Consider the following 26,587-nt stretch of genomic DNA (forward strand, 5'->3'; position numbering starts at 1 on the left):
TCACATTGCGCATATGATGATGTCCTACCGAGTGGGCCCAGAGATACCTCTCCGTTTACACGGAGTGACAAATCCCAGTCTCGATCCGCATAAAACAATAGATACTTTCGGAGATACCCGTAGTGCACCTTTATAGTCACCCAGTTACGTTGTGACGTTTGATACACCCAAAGCACTCGTACGGTATCCAGGAGTTACACGATCTCATGGTCAAAGGAAGAGATACTTGACATTGGCAAAGCTCTAGCAAATGAACTACACGATCTTTTGTGCTAGTCTTAGGATTGGGTCTTGTCCATCACATCATTCTCCTAATGATGTGATCCCGTTATCAACGACATCCAATGTCCATAGCCAGGAAACCATGACTATCTGTTGATCACAACGAGCTAGTCAACTAGAGGCTCACTAGGGACATATTGTGGTCTATGTATTCACACGTGTATTACGATTTCCGGATAATACAGTTATAGCATGAATAAAAGACAATTATCATGAACAAGGAAATATAATAATAATACTTTTATTATTGGCTCTAGGGCATATTTCCAACAGTCTCCCACTTGCACTAGAGTCAATAATCTAGTTCACATCGCCATGTGATTAACACTCACAGGTCACATCGCCATGTGACTAATACCCAAGAGTTTACTAGAGTCAGTAGTCTAGTTCACATCACTATGTGATTAACACTCAATGAGTTTTATGTTTGATCATGTTGCTTGTGAGAGAGGTTTTAGTCAACAGGTCTGAACCTTTCAGATCCGTGTGTGCTTTACAAATCTCTATGTCATCTCCTAGATGCAGCTACCACGCTCTATTTGGAGCTATTCCAAACAACTGTTCTACTTGGAGCTATTCTAAATTATTGCTCCATTATATGTATCCGGTCTCTCTACTCAGAGCTATCCGGATAGGTGTCAAGCTTGCATCGTCGTAACTTTTACGACGAACTCTTTTACTACCTCCATAATCGAGAAAATTCCTTAGTCCACTAGTTACTAAGGATAACTTTGACCGCTGTCCTGTGAGCCATTCTTGGATCACTCTTGTACCCCTTGACTGACTCATGGCAAGGCACACTTCAGGTGCGGTACACAGCATAGCATACTGAAGAGCCTACGTCTTAAGCATAGGGGACGACATTCGTCCTTTCTCTCTATTCTGCCGTGGTCGAGCTTTAAGTCTTAACTTCGTACCTTACAACTCAGGCAAGAACTCCTTCTTTGACTGGTCCATCTTGAACACCTTCAAGATCATGTCAAGGTATGTGCTCATTTGAAAGTATTATTAAGCATTTTGATCTATCCTTATAGATCTTGATGCTCAATGTTCAAGTAGCTTAATCCAGGCTTTCCATTGAAAAACACTTTCAAAATGACCCTATATGCTTTCCAGAAATTCTACGTCATTTCTGATCAACAATATGTCAACAACATATACTCATCAGAAATTCTATAGTGCTCCCACTCACTTCTTTGGAAATACAAGTTTCTCATAAACTTTGTATAAATCCAAATCTTTGATCATCTCATCAAAGCGTACATTCCAACTCCGAGATGCTTACTCCAGTCCTTAAAAGGATCGCTGGAGCTAGCATACCTTTTAGCATCCTTAGGATCGACAAAACTTTTCTGATTGTATTGCATACAACCTTTCCTCACGAAAACTGGTAAGGAAACTCGTTTTGATATCCATCTGCCAGATTTCATAAATACAGCTAATGCTAACATGAATCCGACGGACTTAAGCATCGCTACGGATGAGAAAATCTCATCGTAGTCAACTCCTTGAACTTGTGAAAAACTTTTTGCCACAAGTCGAGCTTCATGGATGGTGACATTACCATCCACGTCCGTCTTCTTCTTAAAGATCCATTTATCTTAATGGCTTGCCGATCATCGGGCAAGTCCACCAAAGTCCATGGATCCGTTCTCGGATTTTATGGCCTCGAGCCATTTATCGGAATCCGGGCCCACCATCGCTCTCCATAGCTCGTAGGTTCATTGTTGTCTAGCAACATGACCTTCAAGACAGGATCACCTTACCACTCCGAAGTAGTACGTGTCCTTGTCGTCCTACGAGGTTTGGTAGTGACTTGATCCGAAGTTTCATGATCAATATCATAAGCTTCCACTTCAATTGGTGTAGGTGCCACAGGAACAACTTCCTGTGCCCTGCCACACACTAGTTGAAGAGACGGTTCAATAACCTCATCAAGTCTCCACCATCCTCCCACTCAACTCTTTCGAGAGAAACCTTTCCTCGAGAAAGGACCCGATTCTAGAAACAATTCATATTGCTTTCGGATCTGAATTAGGAGGTATACCCAACTGTTTTGGGTGTCCTATGAAGATGCATTTTATCCGCTTTGGGTTCGAGCTTATCAATCCTGAAACTTTTTCACATAAGCGTCGCAGCCCCAAACATTTAAGAAACGATAACTTAGGTTTCTCTAAACCATAATTCATACGGTGTCATCTCAACGGAATTACGTGGTGCCCTATTTAAAGTGAATGTGGTTGTCTCTAATGCCTAACCCATGAACAATAGTGGTAATTTGATAAGAGACATCATGGTACGCACCATATCCAATAGGGTGCAACTATGATGCTCGGACACACCATCACACTATGGTGTTCTAGGCGGTATTAATTGCGAAACAATTTCCACAATGTCTTAATTGTGTGCCAAAACTTGTAACTCAGATATTCATCTCTATGATCATATCATAGACATTTTATCCTCTTGTCACAATGATCTGCTACTTCACTCTGAAATTGCTTGAACCATTCAATAATTCAGACTTGTGTTTCATCAAGTAAATATTCTCAACATCTACTCGAATCATCTGTGAAGTAAGAACATAACGATATTCACTGCATGCCTCAGCACTCATTGGACTGCACACATCAAAATGTGTTACTTCCAACAAGTTGCTATCTTGTTCCATCTTATTGAAACCGAGGCTTTTCAGTCATCTTGCCTATGTGGTATGATTTACATATCTCAAGTGATTCAAAATCAAGTGAGTCCGAACGGTCCATTTGCATGGAGCTTCTTCATGCATATATACCAATAGACATGGTTCGCATGTCTCAGACTTTTCAAAAATGAGTGAGTCCAAAGATCCATCAACATGGAGCTTCTTCATGCGTTTTATACCATTTTGACTTACATGGCAGTGCCACAAGTAAGTGGTACTATCATTACTATCTTATATCTTTTGGCATGAAAATGTGTATCACTACGATCGAGATTCAATAAACCATTCCTTTAGGTGCAAGAGCACTTATTCAGGTTTAACACTAGTCTTGATGGTAGAGGGAGCATGCGATGTTAGATCACATCAAACTTGGAAACACTTCCAACACATATCGTTAGCTCACCTTTAGCCAGTCTCCGTTTTATTCCGTAGCTTTTATTTCGAGTTACTAACACTTAGCAACCGAACCGGTATCTAATACCCTGGTGCTACTAGGAGTACTAGTAAAGTACACATTAACATAATGTATATCCAATATACTTCTATCGACCTTGCCAGCCTTCTCATGTACCAAGTATCTAGGGTAATCTTGCTCCAGTGGTTGTTCCCCTTATTACAGAAGCACTTAGTCTCGGGTTTGGGTTCAACCCCGGGTTTCTTCATTGGTGCAGCAGCTGATTTGCCGTTTCATGAAGTATCCCTTCTTGCCCTTGCCCTTCTTGAAACTAGTGGTTTCACCAACCATCAACAATTGATGCTCCTTCTTGATTTCTACTTTCGCGGTGTCAAACATCGCGAATACCTCAAGGATCATCATATCTATCCCTGATATGTTATAGTTCATCACGAAGCTCTAGCAACTTGGTGGCAATGACTTTGGGGAAACATCACTATCTGATCTGGAAGATCAACTCCCACTCGATTCAAGCGATTGTTGTACTCAGACAATCTGAGCACAAGCTCAACGATTGAGCTTTTCTCCCTTAGTTTGCAGGCTCAGAAAATCGTCGGAGGTCTTATACCTCTTGACATGGGCACGAGCCTGAAATCCCAATTTCAGCCCTCGAAACATCTCATATGTTCCGCGATGTTTCAAAAAAAACGTCTTTGGTGCCTCTACTTAAACCATTTAACTGAACTATCACGTAGTTATCAAAACGTGTATGTCCGATGTTCGCAACATCCACAAACGACGTTTGGGGTTCAGCACACTAAGCGGTGCATTAAGGACATAAGCTTTCTACTGTCCGCATAATTGCTACTATCAACTTTCAACTATATTTTCTCTAGGAACATATCTAAAACAGTAGAACTAAAGCGCGAGCTACGACATAATTTGCAAAAAGGTCTTTTGACTATGTTCAAGATAATTAAGTTCATCTTATGAACTCCCACTCAGGTAGACATCCCTCTGGTCATCTAAGTGATCACATGATCCGAGTCAACTAGGTCGTGTCCGATCATCACGTGAGACGGACTAGCCAACGTCGGTGAACATCTTCATGTTGATCGTATCTGCTATACGACTCATGCTCGACCTTTCGGTCTCCGTGTTCCGAGGCCATGTCTGCACATGCTAGGCTCGTCAAGTTAACCCTAAGTGTTTTCGCTGTGTAAAACTGTCTTACACCCGTTGTATGTGAACGTAAGAATCCATCACACCCGATCATCACGTGGTGCTTAGAAGCGACGAACTGTAGCAACGGTGCACAGTTAGGGGAGAACACTTCTTGAAATTGTTGTAAGGGATCATCTTATTTACTACCGTCGTTCTAAGCATACAAGATGCATAAACATGATAAACATCACATGCAATCAAATAGTGACATGATATGGCCAATATCATTTTGCTCCTTTTGATCTTCATCTTCGGGGCTCCATGATCATCATCGTCACCGGCATGACACCATGATCTCCATCATCATGATCTCCATCATCGTGTCTTCATGAAGTTGTCACGCCAACGACTACTTCTACTTCTATGGCTAACGCGTTTAGCAATAAAGTAAAGTAAGTTACATGGCGTTCTTCAATGACACGCAGGTCATACAAAAAATAAAGACAACTCCTATGGCTCCTGCCGGTTGTCATACTCATCGACATGCAAGTCGTGAATCCTATTACAAGAACATGATCAATCTCATACATCACATATCATTCATCACATTCTTCTTGGCCATATCACATCACATAGCATACCCTGCAAAAACAAGTTAGACGTCCTCTAATTGTTGTTGCATGTTTTACGTGGCTGTTATGGGTTTCTAGCAAGAACGTTTCTTACCTACGCAAGACCACAACGTGATATGCCAATTGCTATTTACCCTTCATAAGGACCCTTTTCATCGAATCCGTTCCGACTAAAGTGGGAGAGACTGGCACCCGCTAGCCACCTTATGCACCAAGTGCATGTCAATCGGTGGAACCTGTCTCACGTAAGAGTACGTGTAAGGTCGGTCCGGGCCGCTTCATCCCACAATACCGTCGAAACAAGATTGGACTAGTAACGGTAAGCATATTGAACAACATCAACGCCCACAACTACTTTGTGTTCTACTCGTGCAAAGAATCTACGCAATAGACCTAGCTCATGATGCCACTGTTGGGGAACGTAGCAGAAATTCAAAAAAATTCCTACGTATCACCAAGATCTATCTATGGAGAGACCAACAACGAGTAGAAAGGAGAGTGCATCTACATACCCTTGTAGATCGCTAAGCGGAAGCGTTCAAGTGAACGGGGTTGATGGAGTCGTACTCGTCGTGATTCAAATCACCGATGACCAAGTGCCGAACGGACGGCACCTCCGCGTTCAACACACGTACAGCCCGGTGACGTCTCCCACGCCTTGATCCAGCAAGGAGAGAGGGAGAGGTTGAGGAAGACTCCATCCAATAGCAGCACAACGGCGTGGTGGTGGTGGAGGAGCGTGGCAATCCCGCAGGGCTTCGCCAAGCACCATGGGAGAGGAGGAGGAGGGAGAGGGGCAGGGCTGCACCAACGAGAGATCAAATCGCGTGTTATGGGCAGCCCCTAGGCCTCATATATATAGGGGGGAAGGGGGCTGCGCCCCCTTTAGGGTTTCCCACCCCAAGGGGTGGCGGCCAGCCTCCAGATGGCATCTGGTGCGGCGGCCAAGAGGGGGGAGGAGTCCATCCTCCCCAAGGCACCTCGGAGGTGCCTTCCCCCTCGAGGACTCTTCCCTCTAGGGTTCCCTAGGCGCATGGGCCTCTTGGGGCTGGTGCCCTTGGCCCATGTAGGCCAAGGCGCACCCCCTACAGCCCATGTGGCCCCCCGGGGCAGGTGGCCCCACCCGGTGGGCCCCCGGGACCCTTCCGGTGGTCCCGGTACAATACCGATGACCCCGAAACAGGACTTCCTATATATAAATCTTTACCTCCGGACCATTCCGGAACTCCTCGTGACGTCCGGGATCTCATCTGGGACTCCGAACAACATTCGGTAACCACATACAAGCTTCCTTTATAACCCTAGCGTCATCGAACCTTAAGTGTGTAGACCCTATGGGTTCGGGAGACATGCAGACATGACCGAGACGTTCTCCAGTCAATAACCAACAGCGGGATCTGGATACCCATGTTGGCTCCCACATGTTCCACGATGATCTCATCGGATGAACCACGATGTCAAGGACTCAATCGATCCCGTATACAATTCCGTTTGTCTAGCGGTATTTTACTTGCCCGAGATTCGATCATCGGTATCCAATACCTTGTTCAATCTCGTTACCGGCAAGTCACTTTACTCGTTCCGTAACACATCATCCCGTGATCAACTCCTTGGTCACATTGCGCATATGATGATGTCCTACCGAGTGGGCCCAGAGATACCTCTCCGTTTACACGGAGTGACAAATCCTAGTCTCGATCCGCATAAAACAATAGATACTTTCGGAGATACCCGTAGTGCACCTTTATAGTCACCCAGTTACGTTGTGACGTTTGATACACCCAAAGCACTCCTACGGTATCCAGGAGTTACACGATCTCATGGTCAAAGGAAGAGATACTTGACATTGGCAAAGCTCTAGCAAATGAACTACACGATCTTTTGTGCTAGTCTTAGGATTGGGTCTTGTCCATCACATCATTCTCCTAATGATGTGATCCCGTTATCAACGACATCCAATGTCCATAGCCAGGAAACCATGACTATCTGTTGATCACAACGAGCTAGTCAACTAGAGGCTCACTAGGGACATATTGTGGTCTATGTATTCACACGTGTATTACGATTTCCGGATAATACAGTTATAGCATGAATAAAAGACAATTATCATGAACAAGGAAATATAATAATAATACTTTTATTATTGCCTCTAGGGCATATTTCCAACATGACGCACAAGGCAGAGGCTCGAATCCGTCGAAGATAAAGTCTCCGCGGATATCGGCCGTGTAGCTTAAGCTTCCAAACCTGACTTGACGGCCAGGGGCGTAGCTTTCAATCTGCTCCAGATGGCCAAGCGAATTGGCCCGCACTGCAAAGTCGTCGAATACAAAAATCTGTCCGGGGAGAAAAGTCTCACCCTGGACTGCATCGCTAACGATGATAGAAGGAGCCATCAAGCCTAACGGCGACGACACAGAGGAACTCTCAATGAAAGCACCAATGTCGGTGTCAAAACCGGCGGATCTCGGGTAGGGGGTCCCGAACTGTGCGTCTAGGCGGATGGTAACAAGAGGCAGGGGACACAAAGTTTTACCCAGGTTCGGGCCCTCTTGATGGAGGTAAAACCCTACGTCCTGCTTGACTAATATTGATGATATGGGTAGTACAAGAGTAATCTACCACGAGATCAGATAGGCTAAACCCTAGAAGCTAGCCTATGGTATGATTGTATGTTATTGTTGTCCTACGGACTAAAACCCTCCGGTTTATATAGACACCGGAGAGGGATAGGGTTACACAAGGTCGGTTACAAAAGAAGAGATATGCATATTCGTATTGTCTAGCTTGCCTTCCACGCCAAGTAGAGTTTCATCTGGACACGAGACGAAGTCTTCAATTTAGTATCTTCATAGTCTAACAATCCGGTCAAAGGTTATAGTCCGGCTGTCCGGAGACCTCCTAATACAGGACTCCCTCACACGTCATCACAGGAGGGAGCTTGAGGAGCCTAGGGACATTCATATCGAATTTCACCCGGATAAGCAGACTTATGTCGCAACCATGTTACCACCGTCGATGCACCGTATCACGACAACAACTCCCCAGCCTAGTTGCCTCGCAGCCTGTTGGGCGCCGCACTGAGTTGGGGTGATAAGGCAAGCTCGACGGTGCCGCGTGCATTGTCCCATCGATGCTTGTGCGTGTTGGCGAGCAAGCCCGCCGCGCCAGGGTGGCAATCTTCTTTTGACTCTAAATATATTTACCATCTGCAGTTCCATGTCCAAGTTAACTATGACTTACAACATGTGCTATACAATGTGCATCCTCACATGATGACCATGCATATTTCTTTGGCATGCATTATTACATTTTTTTGGTTGATATTAATATAGTTGGGCGATGTTTCTGATAAACTGCCGAGCGTGCTGAACTAATCAAAGAGCCTCCAACAAAGAAGCCCAGGCTTGAAGAGACTCTGACATGACACATGTTACGTCTTGGTGGCATGCTACCACGATGGAACCCCTCTGTGATGAAATATATGTTTTTGTATATGGTATAACACCGTGCCGCCTGTGAAAGCCAGAAAAATAAGCTCGACTAGCTCTCGTCCAGACAAAATTAATAAAGAATAAATTATAAATGCTTGTTGATGTTGAACTAAGAAATATTCTCGTTCATAATTATCACTCTTCTGCATTATTTATTTTCACTTGTTTAGTGACTTCATCGTTCATCTAACACTTTTGAAGAACTCTATGGAAAGGAACATGCGACTCATGTAGAGTATGTCTGATTCTAGAGTGCCCTATTCTACATATAGTAAAATAATAAAGAAAATATATAAATTATTATTGGAAGAGTCTGTACATCTTTGTTTCGTCAAACATCGTTGGCAACGCACCGTATTATGCTACTCCATATACTAGACTCATGTCGTGGCTCGTTCAGTTGCTACACACGAACAACACACGGCACCCATTGACGCACGCAAAGAAGCACTTCCCCTGCATCGATCCCGGCACCGACACCACACCTCCTCTGGTCGCCACCCGCTGGCCGCAGTAGGAGAAGCACGTCACAGACGAGCCACTGCAGGTGCTTACGTGAGGCTGCGGCTGCTGCTGCTGCTGGATGGGCGGCGGCGCCAGTGCTGAGGAGCCACGGCAAGGGCTTGTGTGAGGCGGCTGCTGCTGGATCGGTCGTGGCGGCGCCAGCGAGCCGGTAATGCTCATCTTGACCCCGCGCAGCATGAGCTCGACAAGAAGCCACGCCGTGTTGCGCGCGTCGTCCAGCCCGCAGTGCAGGCGTCCCTCCCAGTCCAGTACCGCCGCGCGGACCGCCTCCTGCAGGGTGAACCGCCCTCCGCCGCCGAGCGCCGCCTGGAAGGGGACCCTCAGGTTGATCCACTGATCGAAGTAGGAGGGCTTCTCGATGCCCTTGAAGCGGCACTCGAACTCGAGCATGGTGCGGCAATCCCAGTCTCCCCACGTGACGACGGCCAATCGGCCGCCGCATCTCTTGTCCCCTGCCCCCCGTCGTCGCCGCGCTCAGCCAAGCGTCGTGCAGCCGGAGCGCCTGGCCGAGGTCGACGCCGCCGTCGACGTCCTCCTGCCGGATGCCGGTGAGGTCCCTGCAGAACTGGGTGAGCACGGGGTGGTGTTTCGGGCGGATGTAGCGGCGAAACGCGGACTCGAGGCGGCCGGTGGCGGCGTCGACGAGGACGGCGGGGAACTCGATGATCTGTAGATCCGCGCGTCCTTCTCGCACGTCGCCTCGAAGTCCACTAGTTGAAATCTTGCTGCAGCTCATGGCCCCCTGTGCGCACGGCACTCTGCCCGCCGCCATGATCGGCTCCATGCTGTTCGCCAACATACCCGCGCTCTGAGCAGGAGCGGATCGCCTCGCAAACTCAGTACCGGGTAAACTCGGGATTGAATCAGTGTGAGCAAGCGAAAACCAGGGCGGCGATATCCCCCTCTTAAAGCCGCGGCACCGGAGCAAACACTGTACGAGGCGAAATCGGATTCATTTTCGTGGTCGTTCGCGCAGGCGCATCCGGATCCCAGGCGGACCTGGCAACCGACCTCATGACGAGCTTCTACGCTTTGGTAAGAACAGTTAACCAAAACATACCAAAGGCTGTGATTGGCGGGAAAAAGAAAGGACTGCCACGCACGCTGCCCGTTCGGTTTTGCGCCACTCTCCGGAGTGGAGTTCCCCCGCCCCGCACCGCACGTACTCGGTGCTGGCAGTTCGAGTTCAATTCACAGCGTTCTTTACCAACCGTTTGGTTTCTCGGTTTCGGGCATAGTTCCAACCTCCCAGTTCGCACACGCACCTACGTAGGACGCTGCGGAAGAACAACCGGCTGGAGGAGCCGGAGATCGATCGATGGGGGCGGACGATGGTCGTCGCGACGACGACGGCTGGCAGTGCCGGCCGCTGGGGCTCCTGATCGGCCTGCCGTTCGCCGCCCTCGCGTTAGTGCTCTCGCTCGCCGGCGCCGTCGTCTGGATCCTCGGGTGCGTGCGCGTCTCTTCCTGGCTGCTCCCTCGACCCTCATGCATGCCAGCCCCATCTTCTGGGTGCTTGCGACATTGGCTTAAACTTTGGTTTCTCTGCTTCGGCTTGTTAGCATAACGTGAGTGTGTGTCTGAACTCGTTTTCTCTTGGTAGGTCGGCGCTGAGCTGCGTGTGCCCGTGCTGCGTGTGCTGCGCGGCGGTGGCGAACCTGGCGGTGGGCCTCGTCCAGATGCCCGTCAAGGTCATCCGCTGGTTCATCAGGCAGATCCCCTGCTAGGCTGCTCAATTGTACTTCTGAAGTAAATGTTGTCATCTTGTTTTCAGTTGTACTCCCTCCGTCTGAAATTACTTGTCATAGAAATAAATAAAAGTAGATGTATCTAGAATTAAAATGCGTCTAGATACATATATTTTTATTGTAAGTATTTCCGGACAGAGGGAGTAGTTTGCATGCTTGCTGAACGAGAGGCCGGAGATATGATTTGGTCGTGTTTCCTTCCCACGTCTCACCTAAATAAACGACGCCGCGTAGAGGCAAAACATGTTCTTTCTCGAGACATTTTAGGACGATGCTTTTCACGACCCTGACACAACTTCATATGTATCTCTTATATGAATCTGGATGGTTGAAACGGGAAACGAACGATTGTACTTCCTCCGTTCGGAATTATTTGTCGCAGGTATGGATGTGATGTATTTTAGTTTTAGATACATCCATTTCTGCGACGAGTAATTTGGAACGGAGAGATTAAAAGTTAACATGAGCTCCAGTTTTTTAGGGTGCAACCCATTTTGCATTCTTAGCATCTACTCTGGACGTGTACAATCTGACCTCTCAAACGTCTAATCAGACAACTTGAACATTGTTCGGACAGATGAGGGGAGGAAAGGAGTGTCCCAAGCACAACCCTCACTTTGTCCCAACGTGTCCGGTAAGTCCACAAATTCCTATATTCAATTCATATGTGGGAAGGATATGAGGATGTTCGGGCAGCCCTCTATGTAGGATGCGGCCTACCTCGGACCACATTTTCTCTTTCTTCATGCCCATCAATCAGATGCATTTGACTGGGCAATTTGGGAGAATGTAGGGGACATGGTTACATGCATGCACAAATAAAGACTCAAAACGGACACGCCCGGTCACTGACCGAGCACATCCACGGATGTTTGGGGATCAAAATTAGTCAGTCCTGATTATATATGCTCTTACAAGCTTTGGGTCGGCCTCAGGAGGTCCACCTTGACGAGGCGGTGCTTATGAAATTACTTGGAGAGTAGGCGACGGTTCTCAAATTAAGATCTGGGAAGATCCATGGATACCGAGCAGTCCTACACAGAAAGTTATGACATCGAGAGGTAAAATTTTGATTATAAGAGTTTCTGAACTCATTGATGCCGAAAAAAGGACGTGGGATGAACAATTATTAAATGATATATTTTGGCCTATTGATGTGCAACGAATTATGAACATTCCTTTGGCAATGGGTATGATGGATGATTTTGTCTCATGGCACTTTAACAGAAGTGGGATTTTTTTGTTAGACCGGCTTATCATGAAGAATGGCTTACCACGAAAGTTGAGAATGACAAACTCAGTTCAAGCCTCAAGTACTAGTCCAGTCTGGCGAACCATTTGGAAATTGCGTGTGCCGACAAAAATAAAAATCCATGTGTGGAGAGCTTTGCTTGGAGCAATTCCTTGTTACGGAGTCCTTGCGAATAGGCATATGATAACAACTCCCTCCTTTTCGGTTTATATGGCTTATCTCAAAATCTTAGTTTTTTCATTTTATAAGGCTCAATTTGGTTGTTCCTCATCACAAGTTCAGATTCCAAGGTGCATTAAATCGTTGCATGCAAGTATTAAGAGAAAATTGACCAATGTGTGTACTTTATGCATGCATGCATTGCAATTAATACATTGGTAAACATAATTTTTTGAGGAAAACAAGAGCATTAATTGGGTGCTTTTGCAAATTACAAAAAGTATTCCATCACTCACCATCTATCTTGGTTGGTGGGATTTTTGAATTGAGCCCATAAACTGGAAAGAAGGGAGTAGTTCCCAATGCCTGCTTTGTACATCCGACTATGAGAGAATTAGGCACGCTTTGTTTCTGTGCCCAAGGGTGCAAGAAATATGGCGAATTCTTGGTCTGGGACCCTTGATCAATGAGGTATGTACATCTGAAAGGGAAGGGGGTCTGTGCCGGCGGATATGCTACTGTCCAGGAGTCAAATTCAGTCATTGGTGGCTGATGTTAACCGCAATGATCTACTGGCCATAGGTGTCTAGTATGTGTGGTGGGAGCGTCGCCAGTTCACTCATGGTGAGCTCCTTTTTGAGCCAACGAGATCAGCACAAGCAATTTTAGCTTTGGCAAAAAACTTCACACATGCACAATTCAAAAATATGAGAATCAGGAGACATGGATGGAACAAGCCGCTGGATGGTCTAGTTAAACTCAATGTTGATGTTACATTTGATCAAGACAGAGGTACTGGAAGTACGGGTGCAAGTTTACGTGATGACACAACTTTTTTCTTGGCTGCATCTTGTGTTGATATTCCGTTCATGAAAGATGTTGGGACAGCAGAAGCTCGGGGTCTTAGGGATGGGCTTCTTCTGGCTAATGATATGGGCTGCAACAAAATCTACGTGGAGGTGGATTGTATGGAGGTAATTGAGATCATGCAGAATGGCGGCAATTCCCTTGGCCCAGCGGCAGCAATCTATGAAGAATGCTCTTTTTAGCTCGCATTTTTTTTCGATATATTTTCATCACTGTCCTAGGGAGGCTAATATGGCGGCGGATATATTTTCTAGGAACCTGGAGACTTCTCGAATAATTCTCTAGAAGTTGGAGCCTCCGAGGTTTTTAGTAGACGTTTTGTCAAACGATGTATCTTTATTCTCACATGAAATATAAATCGCCATAATGGCATTTCCTAAAAAAAAGAGTATCTTCAACTTATACAAATCAAACCAAAGGAGCCCTGAGTCGGGCTTTTTTTGTTAAGGGTCAGTTGGGGTTTTTTGCTCTTTATTTTGATGATCATTCGGGCTTTTTTTTGCTGGGCACATTCTTAACCACAAGCGCATCAAAAGATAGATGGGCTGACAGGTCCCACCGGACGGCCCGCGCCGCAGAGCCCAACCGCGACCGAATTCTATCTACCTGTACACGTATGGCATGCTTCTGGAAGCTTCCATCCCTTACTAATTTCCTCGCAACCCGGTGCGAGCCGCCTTTCCCGTCACGAGCACGAGACGGAACCGGGCACCGAGGCCACCCACGGCTCGGCGCAGCGGCGTGCGATAAGGGAGACCGACCGAGGGAGCGAGCGAACCTCTCCGGTGAGGGGACGGGGACGACAAGGCCGGCAAGATTCGAGGGGCCGGCGGAACCAAGCGGAAGGCAGCAGAGTCGTCGTCCACGCGGGGCGGCCGCCGGCGGACGGAGCCGGCAGCTCCGGCGCCCAAAGAGATGGGGGTCGACTACTACAAGGTCCTCGGCGTCGACCGCGGCGCCAGCGACGACGACCTCAAGAAGGCCTACCGCAAGCTCGCCATGCGGTGGCACCCAGACAAGAACCCCACCACCAAGAAGGAGGCGGAGGCCAAGTTCAAGCAGATCTCCGAGGCGTACGAGGTTGCTTTTCTTTTTTGATCTCCTCCTGCCAAGATTAGATTTCCTTTTTCTTCCGCTCTTGAACAGTTAGCGAAATCTGTTCATCGCCAATCATGAAAGTTCACGTTTTGATCCTTGTGTATCTGTGTATGCGATCAATTCAGATCGACAGTCCTTGCGGTAGGTCTGTCTGATGGAAAGATTTCCTTCAAGTGCAAGTTTGGACATAATGGTGTATGCCCTTTGTTGTTGCTGTAGGTCTTACTGCACCCAGCGATATGATCTGCTATCCTTTAAACTTTTAATTGTGTACGCTGGAGATAGGTAGAATTGCATTGCATCTTTGTTTAGAATCCGGGAGTTAGAAATAATGTTAAGTAGGGACCCTAAACAACTGTTGCAAGTTCAAAGACACTTATCTGTTGATGCAAACATTAATCCACTCCTTTGGCATCTTTTAGCGCAAGCATCTGTCATGGTTAAATTGGCAATTACTACATTGTTCATTGGTTGGTATTTTCTGTTGTACAGTTTAGAAACGATATTTTGGACCGGATCCTGCCATTTTTTAGCAAGTTTAACTTCCAATAATTAGTTAAGACTTAAGACTCTACTTCCAGCCATTTACTATAAATGTGCATTGATGCTATGTGTTGCCTTATGACCTTTCAGGTCCTTAGCGACTTCCAGAAACGCACAATATATGACCAGCTAGGGGAAGAAGGGCTCAAGGGACAGCCGCCTCCAGGGGCAGGAGGTCCTGGTGCATCTTCTTTCTACCCTGGTGGTGGCCAGTCAACCTCATTTCACTTCAATCCGAGGAGTGCGGATGATATATTTGCTGAGTTTTTTGGATTTTCTGGGCCTTCCTTCCTGGGTGGCATGCCGGGTGGCAGCATGAGAGGGGAACCAAGATCTTATGGTGGGGGCGTGTTTAGCAACGAGTATCTCGCTAAGCGATTTGCAGAGGGTTCTGCCGGCAATATGCCGCGCCCATCACACAAACCAGCACCCATTGAGAATCAGCTTTCAGTGACCCTTGCGGATTTGTATAAGGGTGTGGCCAAAAAGATGAAAATCTCAAGAGAGGTCATAGAGACCAGTGGGTAAGCTTCCTTGAATTTCCTGAACTTTTCATCTAAGCACGTCGATGTGAGAAATCGCGGTATGTAACCTCCTATAGGCTATAGGGATTCAACGGATTATCGGTGGTGAATTAATTGCATTAGAAACTTTTATTTGGAGCAAGCATATTGTTCTTCAATGGGCTGTGTGTGTCCACTGTTGTTGTGACAAATTAATTTAGTTTCTATGGCCTGTGTGTGTCCACTATTGTTGTGACAAATTAATTTAGTTTCCACTCAACTATTAGAAATAGCAGTGTAATTTTTTCATAGTAGTCAACTTATCAAGATGGCCTTGTGAAGCTAAGTTGCATTTTGTTGTTTAGCGGCTGGCTTTATACTTTCTGGATAGAATTGAGAATTTGTTTTGAGCCATAGATTATCTGGTATTTGTATAGTTTTTGTAGCACAGGGATGATACCTATGATAGCTATTAATAACTGCAGCAGTCCTTTTGATTTTCTTATTTCCTTGCTGAGCACAAGAAACCAGTCTCTTCATTGCTCACTCTTTCTATTCAATCTTACAGCTATGCAGTATGAATAGCATGTTTTTCATGAGTTTTACTTGTACACTGATACAAGTCGGAATCCGACTCGGATTCGGCTATCCAAGTTGGGAATTTTTTTGGATTGACTTTTTATTCTTCACATAGGTGGGGAAAACGGATAACTAATCTAATTTTAGTGCAAGTGGTGACAATAGTTAACACTTATGTTGTAAATTATGTAACAATAGTTGGGAAAACGGATAACTAATCTAATTTTAGTGCTAGTGGTGACAATAGTTAACACTTATGTATGTTGTAAATTATGTAACAACAGATTAACTTGCCAAAAAAAATGCAAGTGCTGTTGTTATAGTATGTTCTGCATGGGCGTACTTGGATGCGGACGTGAGTGTCAGAATCCGACTCGGATTCTGCTGTACAGTTTGTTAAAAAATCTGGACATGCCAAATAACACCTGTTTTCTGACACGTTTTCTCTGAAGAGATGGTCGTTACATGTTTCCTTTTAGGATAGCTTTTCATCTTTCCCTTGTGAATACCTTCTGATCTTTTTCCAGTTGGTCTGCTTTGCTAACACGTAGAGAACATTCGAAAAAGGGCTAGGTTCATGTATATGCATATTAATTGTTGCCTAATTTTCTGTAGTCAGTGCCCAGGTGGGTATTCTTGTTAACCATTTTTTCATGTGATAGTGAAGCCCTGCATAGGTCATTCTACAGTGCAGGCTGCATAGGCATCAGGTGGTCTAGCTTTGATGTGTCTTTAAGAGACACTTCTGAAATTGTTATGTCTTCATGGTTGTCATTTCCACCCTAAGGGTGTGTGCATTGTGTTGATGTTTGCTTATGTTAGGCAAAAATTTTATGGATGGTGTTTAAATATATTTAGCTGTGTGGCTATGTTCTTGTGAATACCTTGTGTTATGCTTTGACATAAAGATATCAATGTATTGTTTCAGGACCATGCTTTATTGGTGCCCGCTTGCTAATTTTACTTACATTTTCAGGAGAGTTTCACAGGTAGAAGAAATTCTGACGATAGATGTGAAGCCCGGTTGGAAGAAGGGGACAAAGATCACCTTCCCTGAAAAGGGAAATGAATCTCCAAGCATGATGCCTGCTGATATTGTCTTCATCATTGAAGAGAAGCCCCATGATGTTTTCACCAGGGAAGGAAACGATCTTGTCATGACACAGAAGATCTCCTTGGTGGAAGCATTGACTGGCTATACCGTGCAACTCACAACGCTCGACGGGCGGAGCTTGTCTAGACAAGTTAACTCGGTAATCCACCCTAGCTATGAAGAGGTGATCCCTGGAGAGGGGATGCCAATACCCAAGGAGCCCGGTAAGAAGGGAAATCTGCGCGTTAAGTTCAGCATCAAGTTCCCTTCCAGGCTGACATCTGACCAGAAAGCTGGGATCAAAAGGCTGTTGGGTTCTTAGCCCTGTGTGCCATTTTCTATAGACTGATGAAAGCGACTGTGAATATCTCCAGCATGTGGCTAGGTAGATTTCTATCTGTCCGGTTTGGACAATGAGCGGAATTGGTCTTGGTTATTCCGTTTACATACCTGTAGAAATGATGTTGTCATTCTATGTGTTGTTTTTCCCCATAACTTGGTAGAGGCTTTTTCACATATGTGACCAGGCTGGTTGTTGTCAATGTTTTAATCTGTTCTTCCTCGGGATTGCAGGAAGGTTTGAGTCCAGAAACGTTATACAGATTTTGTCCCCTGTTGTGTCAGGATAATTCCGCTGTGTTATATATATTTGAACTAGCTATGGTCCTGTGTACAAATGACATAGGAACTATGGTGCATTCTCAGTACCAATTTAGTGTACAAATGACACGGGAAGTCTGATGCATTCTCAGAACCAATTTATGCTATACATGAGCTTCGTCAGCTAGACCATCTCTATTATATAGAGCACAGGGAAGTCTGGATTTTTAAAGTAAGGGCGTGTCCAACGTTGACTCTCAAAACGCCCACATTCTCCCCTTTGAGTGAAATTGTAGCAGAAGAAAGGAAAATCCATGGACGAGCCGCTCCACCTGAACGTGTCTGAATTCCAATACGGTTGGGCCATTTTTCTTTCACTCCGTCCATGTTTCTTCCTTGCTCAGAATCCGCATCCTCCTGTGGATGCCCACATACGTCCGAAAGTGTCCAATATGTTGGGCCATTTTTCTTTCACTCCGTCCCTGATTCTCCCTTGCTCAGCATCTGCATCCTCCTCTATCTCTTTGGCCGCCACCCGGGCATTGTTGGATGTCTGCGGACTTTGTAGGCATGAGGCAAGGGGGCTCAACCTTTTGGAAAAACATGCATGCTTCATTTCATGAGCAAAGTCATTCACGCCTTACGACTTAGCACGTGATCCATGAACGCAATGTGAAGTTGCTAGGCCATCAATGGTCGCAGTAGATTACACAAGTGGAGAGAAAGTGCCCACCAGGCTCTTCAACCATGTAGATTGTAAGTTTTTGCTTTCTGCTGCTCTACATGTTGGTCATGCATTCACTAAATATTGCAACTCGATAATCACCCCCTTGTATAGCTTGGACGCGCTGTCATGCACTACCACAGAACTAAGGGCTGGCAATTTACATTCATACATTGTTTGATGAAACTTATGGGGCACAATGCATGAGACGACATATGCGGTTGACTCAAGTATCGTTGAATTTAAAATCGATGAATTTGAAAAACTTGTTGAACATCCAGTTATCTCAGATGTAATATTTATATTTAAACTATTGTTGTACTAAGGGATACTTACATGTTATTTATTGATGAAATATGCCATTTTCTATTATTATCTTGAGTATTGCGGACTTGGGGAAAAAAAACAAAGACAGGCATTTAAGGGACATCATTGGATGGTCGGCTTCTGTATTCATGTCTACGGACGAGTCTGGAGAGGCCCCAGGCAAATACCTGTGACCATTTTGAGGGTCGAGATGCCCTAACACCATTCTCTGCTAAACTTGCATATCAAACGTGTGTATGGAGGATGAGTGTATATGGTCTAACTGACGAGGCGTGTCAGAAAGTAAAAAAAAAGAGAGCTAGAGACACAGCACAGAAGACTTGATGGTCTGAGTCCAACATTGCATAGCAGAAGAACTAACGAAAGGAAGGGTACAAAGAAGATAACTCGGTCCTCACACACAAAACCAAAAGCCTTTACAAGTACGAGCGTTTATTACTGCACATCTGAGCTCTCTCATCTGATGGAAACAACCAGTCTTACCATCTGCAATGTAGCTGTTTGACCTCACAAGGGAACACTTTAGCAGATAACTGAAAAACAAAAAACAAATAACGAAGAAGAGATCCGTCCATGTCGTCTCCGAGGCAATGCAACTCGAGCGCCGGAAACCATCAGACCATATTCACAGCAGTCACCTCATCAGGCGGCCTTCGCCTGCAAAGATTTGAGCAAGATAAATAAGATTGCGGCATTAACATGGCTCTTGGATCATACAAGGAAAAAATGTTTATAACTCCATATTTGTCTTCTCTACAACCATGGTTAGCATTGACCATACCAATCCAATTGTTGAAAGGTTTTCATCTTGTTATTTATACTCTTTGACTAGCTGATTTTGACCTTTTGAGGGTCTTGGTTGATTAGAAAAATATGCGATATGTTCTTGGGGTAACCAAGAGGAAGAATTATTTTTAGTAAATTACCTTTCCTGGGGTAACCAAGAACAGAAAAAATATGTTATGTTGCTTGGATTAATCAAGAAAACTTTCAATTTATTTGGTCGTTCAATGTTGCCAAAGCTGTATAATCATATTCCAGTTAGAAACAGCTCATATTGGTTCCTCTTTACATGTATTCAGATTAGGAGATACCGGAATAATTGAGGGGAAGCTTACCCTTTTCTCCTCCTCGATCTTAGCTTTGATGTACGAGTAGAGGGCAACACCAGCTATTGCAACGCAAGTCCCGATTCCAGTCTGTGTGGTAATTTTGTTGCCTGCTCACACAAGATTTAGCAAGGGTTAAAACTAGGCATAAACCCATGCCACAGAAAAAAGGACAATTGGGCAAATAATATTTAGTCATAATAAATAATGGGACATTTTATTTACCAAAAATGATGATCGAGAAACCAATGACGAAAACCCTTTTCAACACATTGCCAACAGCATGTGTCAGAGGGGCCACCCGTTCCAAAGTGTTTGTAGCAATCTGCCATGAGCCATGTAACGGATTATAACAGATGAAACCATCAAAAATGGAATGTGCTAGTCTGGCAACATCACGATCAACTGCTGCTAAATGTTGATCTCTACATTGCATAAGAAACAGATGCCGGTAAAGTCATTGTATGGCTCATGTTATTACAAATGGTATGGTGTAATGCCATGAGAAAGCTCAAATGCCACACCTAATTATTCCAACAAGAGCCTATGCAACTGGTTACCTGATTATAGAGATGGTAGAACAATCCCACCAGGAAAAGATCTGATACAAATTTTGTCATTCCTACTTTTGCAATTGCATCGTTTAATCCATACTGCATTAGCTGTGGTCCTTCAATCTGCAAGGTTGGTCATTCAAAATAAGAAACGTGAAGCATAACACAAGAAACCTTTTTTGTTTGGGCTATATTTATCACACTTACAATAAGTGCAGGTGGTATGCAGACAACTAGAGCAATTATTGAGATGTAAGCATACACGTTGGTGCTATCCATGTCAGTCTGCAACGACAAAAATGGTTAGTAAAAACAAAGGAATTGAACAGCAACAGCCCAAAAGGCAACAAAAGATGAGGAGTCAAGCGACAAGAAGAAAACAGGCACAAACCATGGCTTTCTTGGAATAAATACTCCGGTAAGTGAACGAGATGTTAGAGATCATAGCATTGATGAAACCCTTCCAGCTAAATGACAGTTCAGTGAGGGATGCCATTGAAACACCTGGTCATGTTCAAGTAGTTAAATAGGTTGAAGAAGAAAAAGGCATGGACCAAAGAAGTTACTAGTACTATTTAGCACATGCTATCAAGTGAAAAATGATAACAATGACAGGAAAGGAATTGTGCCACTAGAGAAACTTGTCTGATCAAGGTATTATCGGTCTTTTAATCACTGTATCCAATAATTTTAACTGGTTTCTTATACTAAAAATTAATTTCTACAGCTTTACTAGCAAACTGGTAACAGAAGGCTTAATTGAGAAATTACCAAGCACAACAGGGGCAAGAGACAACCACAGAGACAAGGGAACTGTCTGTCCAAGGACAAACTGGGTAGCAGCTGCATTGAAGAAGGGCTCCAAAGCTGCATAGCAATTATGTAACACAGAAGAATTAGCATATAAAACAGAAAAGGGACAAGAGAACTCCAAACTGAAATCTGCACATGAAAGAGGCACCTTTAATAGTGTGGGCAAACGAGACTGCAACAGTAGCAAAGGACACGTTGCTTGTGACATGACCAAGAGCATGGCACAATGCCACCGGAAAGAGCAGCTTCAGGAGCGTTGCATTGATAGGCTACGGAAGATAGCGGTAATTTGTGTTAATTTTTATGCAAATTTCAAGATAAGAAACATGGCCTTGATCAGAAGCAGCTATTGATATGATAAATTCTTCTAATATGTTGTCAATATAGAGGCATGCTATTCTAATGAACGCATACTTTTCTAATGTATGAAAAGATGAAGGGTGGATCAAGTTTAGTTTAAGCTCATTGACCACACAAAGAACAACAGATTTGCTTTACGGTTCAAATAAAGAGTCTCTACAATTTACTTAACAACTGCAATTCTTTTTTAAAACCAGAAATTGTAAGATTTCCTACATTTTATGCAGAGGCTTAAACATGGCAGTGGCATATGATCCATGAGTGCAACATTATAATGAAATTTACAGGAAGCCTATCAGTTGAACAATATTCATAAACTTTTATGAAATCTTTGTTCCTACAGTCTCAGTGAGGCCGCTGAACTTTTATGAATTTACAGGAGACCCATCAACTGAGGACCATTCTGACCACTGTGTGAATTCTCAAAGAAAACACAATGCTACAGCAAGATGGTTCGAATTACCGCACGCTTCGGGAGACCAACGGCCCAGCTGAGGAGGCAGTACACAACTCCCACAAGTAGATGGATCACCGAAACAAAGCTGCAATCAGCAGTGCCATTTTCCAGTGTAAGTTGCAACCCAGTCACAGTCGCTGATCTTCATCGTTTCAAAACAAAGGCAAGGATGCATATCAGCATATGACACACTTACTATGGGTAGGGGAAGTAGTTGTAGATCTTCTTGTTGAGGATGTTGAATATGACGTTCAGGAAGTACCTGCAGGATCACTTGCGCCAGAATGCACAAATTAGCTGAATAAAATCACTGCAAGATCGATCCACGAAAGCCAAAGGGTGGCCGTGTTGCTGTTGAGTGAGGCAGCGAGAACGTACCACATGAAGAAGAAGAAGCCGGTGGTGATTGCAGGGTACTTCTCCAGCAACCCTGGCGACTTGGCCTCCCTGTTGCAACCACAGTCATCAGAAAGTAATAAAATTGTTAAAAGCGCACTCCCACGCACAGAGCACGGATTTTGTGGCTGTGAGCCCCACCGATCAGCGATCAGTGTGGCTGCAGGTGGGACCAGAATATTTGAAGTCGTGCCGCTCGCATGTGCAGCGGCGCAAATGTGGGTGAATTTTTTTTTCCGCGCGGCGCGTGGGAGCGAGGAAACCAAACTGTGTGCAACTAAACAAAACGGCCGGCCAGAGGCGTTTCCAGAAGCTTCCAGCGTGCAGACGTGGCGGTAGAGAACGATCACTCACCCGGCGGGCTCGGCGGAGGCGGCGGGCGGGCGGAGCGTGAGCCTCTTGGAGGCCTGGAGCGGGAGCAGGCCGGCGGGGAGGACAAGGGCCGGGCGGAGCTGGCGGCCCCAGACGAGCTGGGCGCCGTCGTGGACGGCGCCAGCGCGGGCGGCGGCCGGCAGGGGCGAGGCGAGGGCGGGGCCGCGGCGGAGGCGGAGCAGGCCTGCGACGCCGGCGGCGGCGCCGCCGGCGGAGAGCGTCCCGAGGGCCGGCATTGCTGCAGCAGCGCGGGGAGGCCTGGGGCGATCGCGTTGGGCGCGGGGCTGGGCTGGAGCGGGGTGGGGCGGCCGGTTTTGGATAAGTTTATGGGTGGGAGCGGAGGGATTTGGGTGGCGGAGACGCGCGCGGGGGAGGATAGGCCGCACCGATTGCCGATAGAGTTTGGGGAAGGAGACGAGAGGAGAGGACGGGACGGGGTCGGGTCGGGCGGGGCGGGGCGGGGCGGACGTCGCCGTCCGGGCGCGGCCCCGCTGCGCGAAATGGGAGAAGGTTTTGGACCGGGACGGGAATCGGACGTCGACGCGGTGATGCTCGTGAGGCCGGGCTTGGAAAGTAGTGGTCGGCGTCCACACAATGCCGGGGAAGATCCAAAAGCTACTATTTCCCGATGGGAAATGTAACCATTTTATGCCTATTATTGTTAGCTCGTGGCACGGGAATCGGCCTCCTGCTCGAAAGCTATGGCACATTTTGCCGCTTATAACTCCCTTCATTTTCGTTTACTTGGCGGAATATAGCATTTTGGCCGCTTTATTCCTCCCCACTGTGATATTCCCTCTGTAAACTTTTGGAGTAAGATGTATTTTTTTTTAGCATCAGTACAGACACAAGCGCTCATATACACGCGCATACACTCACCCCTATGAACGCACACACACACACTTTATCCTATGAGCACCTCCGAAAGACTGAGCCGGCATATCATTTTGGCCGCTTTATTCCTTCCCACTTCCCACTGTGATATTCCCTCTGTAAACTTGTGTACTCCATCCTTTCATCTATATAAGGTCTAATGCATTTTTTGAGGCTAACTTTTATCAAATGTTAAAGCAATAATATCTGACATGTAATTTACACAAAGTACATCGTCAAATTCGTATGTGAAAGAAACTTTCAATGATATAATTTTCACATTATGCATGTCATGTACTATTAATCTTGTCAATAGTCAAAGACGGTCTTGAAAAAAGTATTAGGCCCTATATAGATGGAAGGAGGGAGTAAGATGTATTAGGTCTCTGGAAACGTCTTATAAAAATAAATATGCGTGCACTAGTCAAAAATTGTAAAATAAACAAAACTAAAGTTGGTGGAAAGAGGATGCTTTGATTTCTCTTATTTAAAAAGGTCGATCTCAGTCATCGTCTGATTTGACACAACGATTTTGTATTTACGCTTTTAAGCTCGCACCCGATTCAAGCAACAAGTCTCTGTGTCAAAACAAAAAAACTCTACCAACATTGTTTTTAGGGAGGGAGGGGGGGGAGGGGGGGGGGGACTCCACCAACAAGCTGTGACATTCTGTCTTAATAGGAATAATAGACTATTCATATCAACAGAGAATTTCTTCTTTTTTTATAAGCCCATCTGCAAGAAACCTCAAAATTAAACGTGTTTGGTTTGGATAGTTTGAGAATTGACTTCTGCGTGAACCACTGGCAACTACGTTCCAGCTCTATTCAATCACCACACCAACCAACATGCTAGGCTAGATAGTATCATGCTACATGATGGCAGCGAACTTGCCTTGCGTAATCTGCTAATCCCGGTGGCAACAAATTAGCGATAGGAGAATGTTGCTTGATGGCTCCAACTTCACCATCAAGTGAGCTTACAAATCTATCATGCAACGGATTACAAACCCCAAGCAAGAGGCCATCTAGGCTTCCAAAGTTTCTTCAAAGGTTAAGATTTTTGGTTGGCTCCTTTACCTCGACCGACTGAACACACGCCAAAACCTGCACAAGAAAAAGAAAATCATTGCTTCCATGATCCATGGACTGCCCTACATGCAATACCATGATTAAGTACATAAGTTCATTTCTTCTTCACTTGCACCACTGCAAGGAATGTTTGACGCGCTATCAACATCGCCCCCTCGGCCAGCCCCTTCGACAACATCTAGACAGTAGATCCAGCACATGGTTTTCCAGGCAATCGCCACCTTCGTTCTGCTCATCACTATGTGGAAAATATGGGATGCTAGAAATGCAAAGGTGTCTAGGTAGCAAAATGTACCCACCCCAATAGCATGTCTAAATATTAGGGACGATCTCAAGTTTTGGTCAAATCGCTTGAGATCTTCCGAACTTAGGGGCCAGACAGGTCTATGACGCGACCAACTTTCCTCTCGCTAAACCCCTACAAACTCTTTCCCAAGCCACAAGGTTAGCATTTTTATAAAATAAAAATATTCATGGGAGGCGCCTCCCCGCCCCGCCCCCTTGACACTAAAAAAAGCTCCATGGGTGCAACAGTAATGTAGCATCTTCAAATTCATGAAAATATACATACAAAGGGTGTGAAAAATTCTAGCAGAAAACCCACGCATAATGCGCATATGTCATACATTAAAATCTGTCCCATTTGGACTCGCGGGTCTTGTCCGGTGTGTGAAGGGACTGCTGGGTGATTGCATGATGCCTCCTAAATGGGACGCCCATCACGTGACACTTTTAGCTTGTTGCTGTTCAAAAAAAAATTTGGTTTTACATTCAACAAATTTTAGGAAAAGTATTGTAAAAAGTATTTTTTAATAAAAATTTATGTTGTGGAAACTTTTAAAAAGTGTCCACGTAAGTAGATATACATGCTCATTTTTTTAGAAAAATGCACAAAGAAATATTCATGCATCTTTCAAAGAAAGTCATATCTTTTAAAAAATAAATCATAAATGTGAATGTATGTTCGTATATTGTGGAAATAACGCTCACGTCCAAACAAAATGAAAACAATCATAAGTCAATGAAAATGAAAACAAAAAAAGCCAGAAAAATTGTAATAAAAAAAGAACAGAAAATGAAAGTTTCTTTTAGAAAAAGGAACCAAAAAAGGATGAAAACAGAATGGGCCAAGACCAGAAAGGCACATGGTGCGCGTTTCATCGACAATCTGTTGCATCGAGCGCCAAATAGGATTTACCAGTGAGCAACTCAATATTCTAAAAATATTTTTATATTTCAAAGTATCATTAAAACATCTCCGTGGCTCAAACAAATACATTTGAGATGTTAAATATATTCGTATATATATGGAGAAATAACATTTCCATGTCTTTTACATAATGTTTCGTTGCTATTCTAGGACAATGTTTTTGTAGACACATGAAAATTGTGTAGTATATAAAATATTTATATATTCTAACTATTCAATTATTTTAATAATAAATTGTTAAAATAAAAATAGTAATGTGTTTCAAAACAAATACTCATATATTTCAAAATAAATATTCGTGTATTTTAAAAATATGTTCATGACTTCCAGAGAAATGAGTTTGTATTAGCGTGAAATATGCATGTATTGAGCACGCACAAAATCAAATCAAAATATAAAAGTAACAATACGTTATTTAAATAGAATAACATGGTCACAAAAAGTGAAATACTAGTAATAAATAGATAAATAATATCAGACAGGACAAAAGAAAAAAAATCAGATAGAGAATATATAAAAAGTAAAAGAAAGAAGAAAGCTATGGACATAGACCCATATAAACAGGTCACTGGGCCAGCTGAAAGCGCAATCCTATTTGGTGCGCGGTCAAGTATGGGGGTTCAAGTTCTTATGTATATATATTTTTTCTTTGGGAAAATAAACT

At 44.7% G+C, this 26,587-nt stretch overlaps 2 protein-coding genes and 1 pseudogene across 2 annotated transcripts; 1 reads left to right on the forward strand and 2 right to left on the reverse strand.

The window, feature by feature from the left end:
• Nucleotides 1-9,066: 9,066 nt before the first annotated feature.
• LOC119272115 lies at nt 9,067-10,431 on the reverse strand (annotated as a pseudogene).
• A 3,447-nt stretch (nt 10,432-13,878) lies between these two features.
• On the forward strand, nt 13,879-17,666 carry LOC119267741 (dnaJ homolog subfamily B member 4-like). Its single transcript, XM_037549176.1, has 3 exons — nt 13,879-14,301; nt 14,953-15,386; nt 16,921-17,666. Exons 1-3 carry the CDS (start codon nt 14,137-14,139, stop codon nt 17,357-17,359), a joined length of 1,038 nt encoding a protein of 345 aa, XP_037405073.1. The 5' UTR covers nt 13,879-14,136; the 3' UTR covers nt 17,360-17,666.
• A 1,336-nt stretch (nt 17,667-19,002) lies between these two features.
• LOC119267742 (triose phosphate/phosphate translocator TPT, chloroplastic-like) lies at nt 19,003-23,024 on the reverse strand. The gene is made up of 12 exons (XM_037549177.1): nt 22,732-23,024; nt 22,360-22,428; nt 22,178-22,243; nt 21,988-22,066; nt 21,313-21,433; nt 21,123-21,218; nt 20,743-20,855; nt 20,559-20,636; nt 20,358-20,474; nt 20,023-20,122; nt 19,807-19,907; nt 19,003-19,345 (listed from the first exon to the last, which is right to left on the reverse strand). The coding sequence occupies exons 1-12, from the start codon at nt 22,983-22,985 to the stop codon at nt 19,331-19,333; spliced, it is 1,209 nt and encodes a 402-aa protein (XP_037405074.1). The 5' UTR covers nt 22,986-23,024; the 3' UTR covers nt 19,003-19,330.
• Between the last annotated feature and the right edge of the window lie 3,563 nt (nt 23,025-26,587).

Source organism: Triticum dicoccoides, chromosome 3A, assembly GCF_002162155.2.
Source record: "Triticum dicoccoides isolate Atlit2015 ecotype Zavitan chromosome 3A, WEW_v2.0, whole genome shotgun sequence".
In the NCBI taxonomy this organism is placed as follows: domain Eukaryota; kingdom Viridiplantae; phylum Streptophyta; class Magnoliopsida; order Poales; family Poaceae; genus Triticum; species Triticum dicoccoides.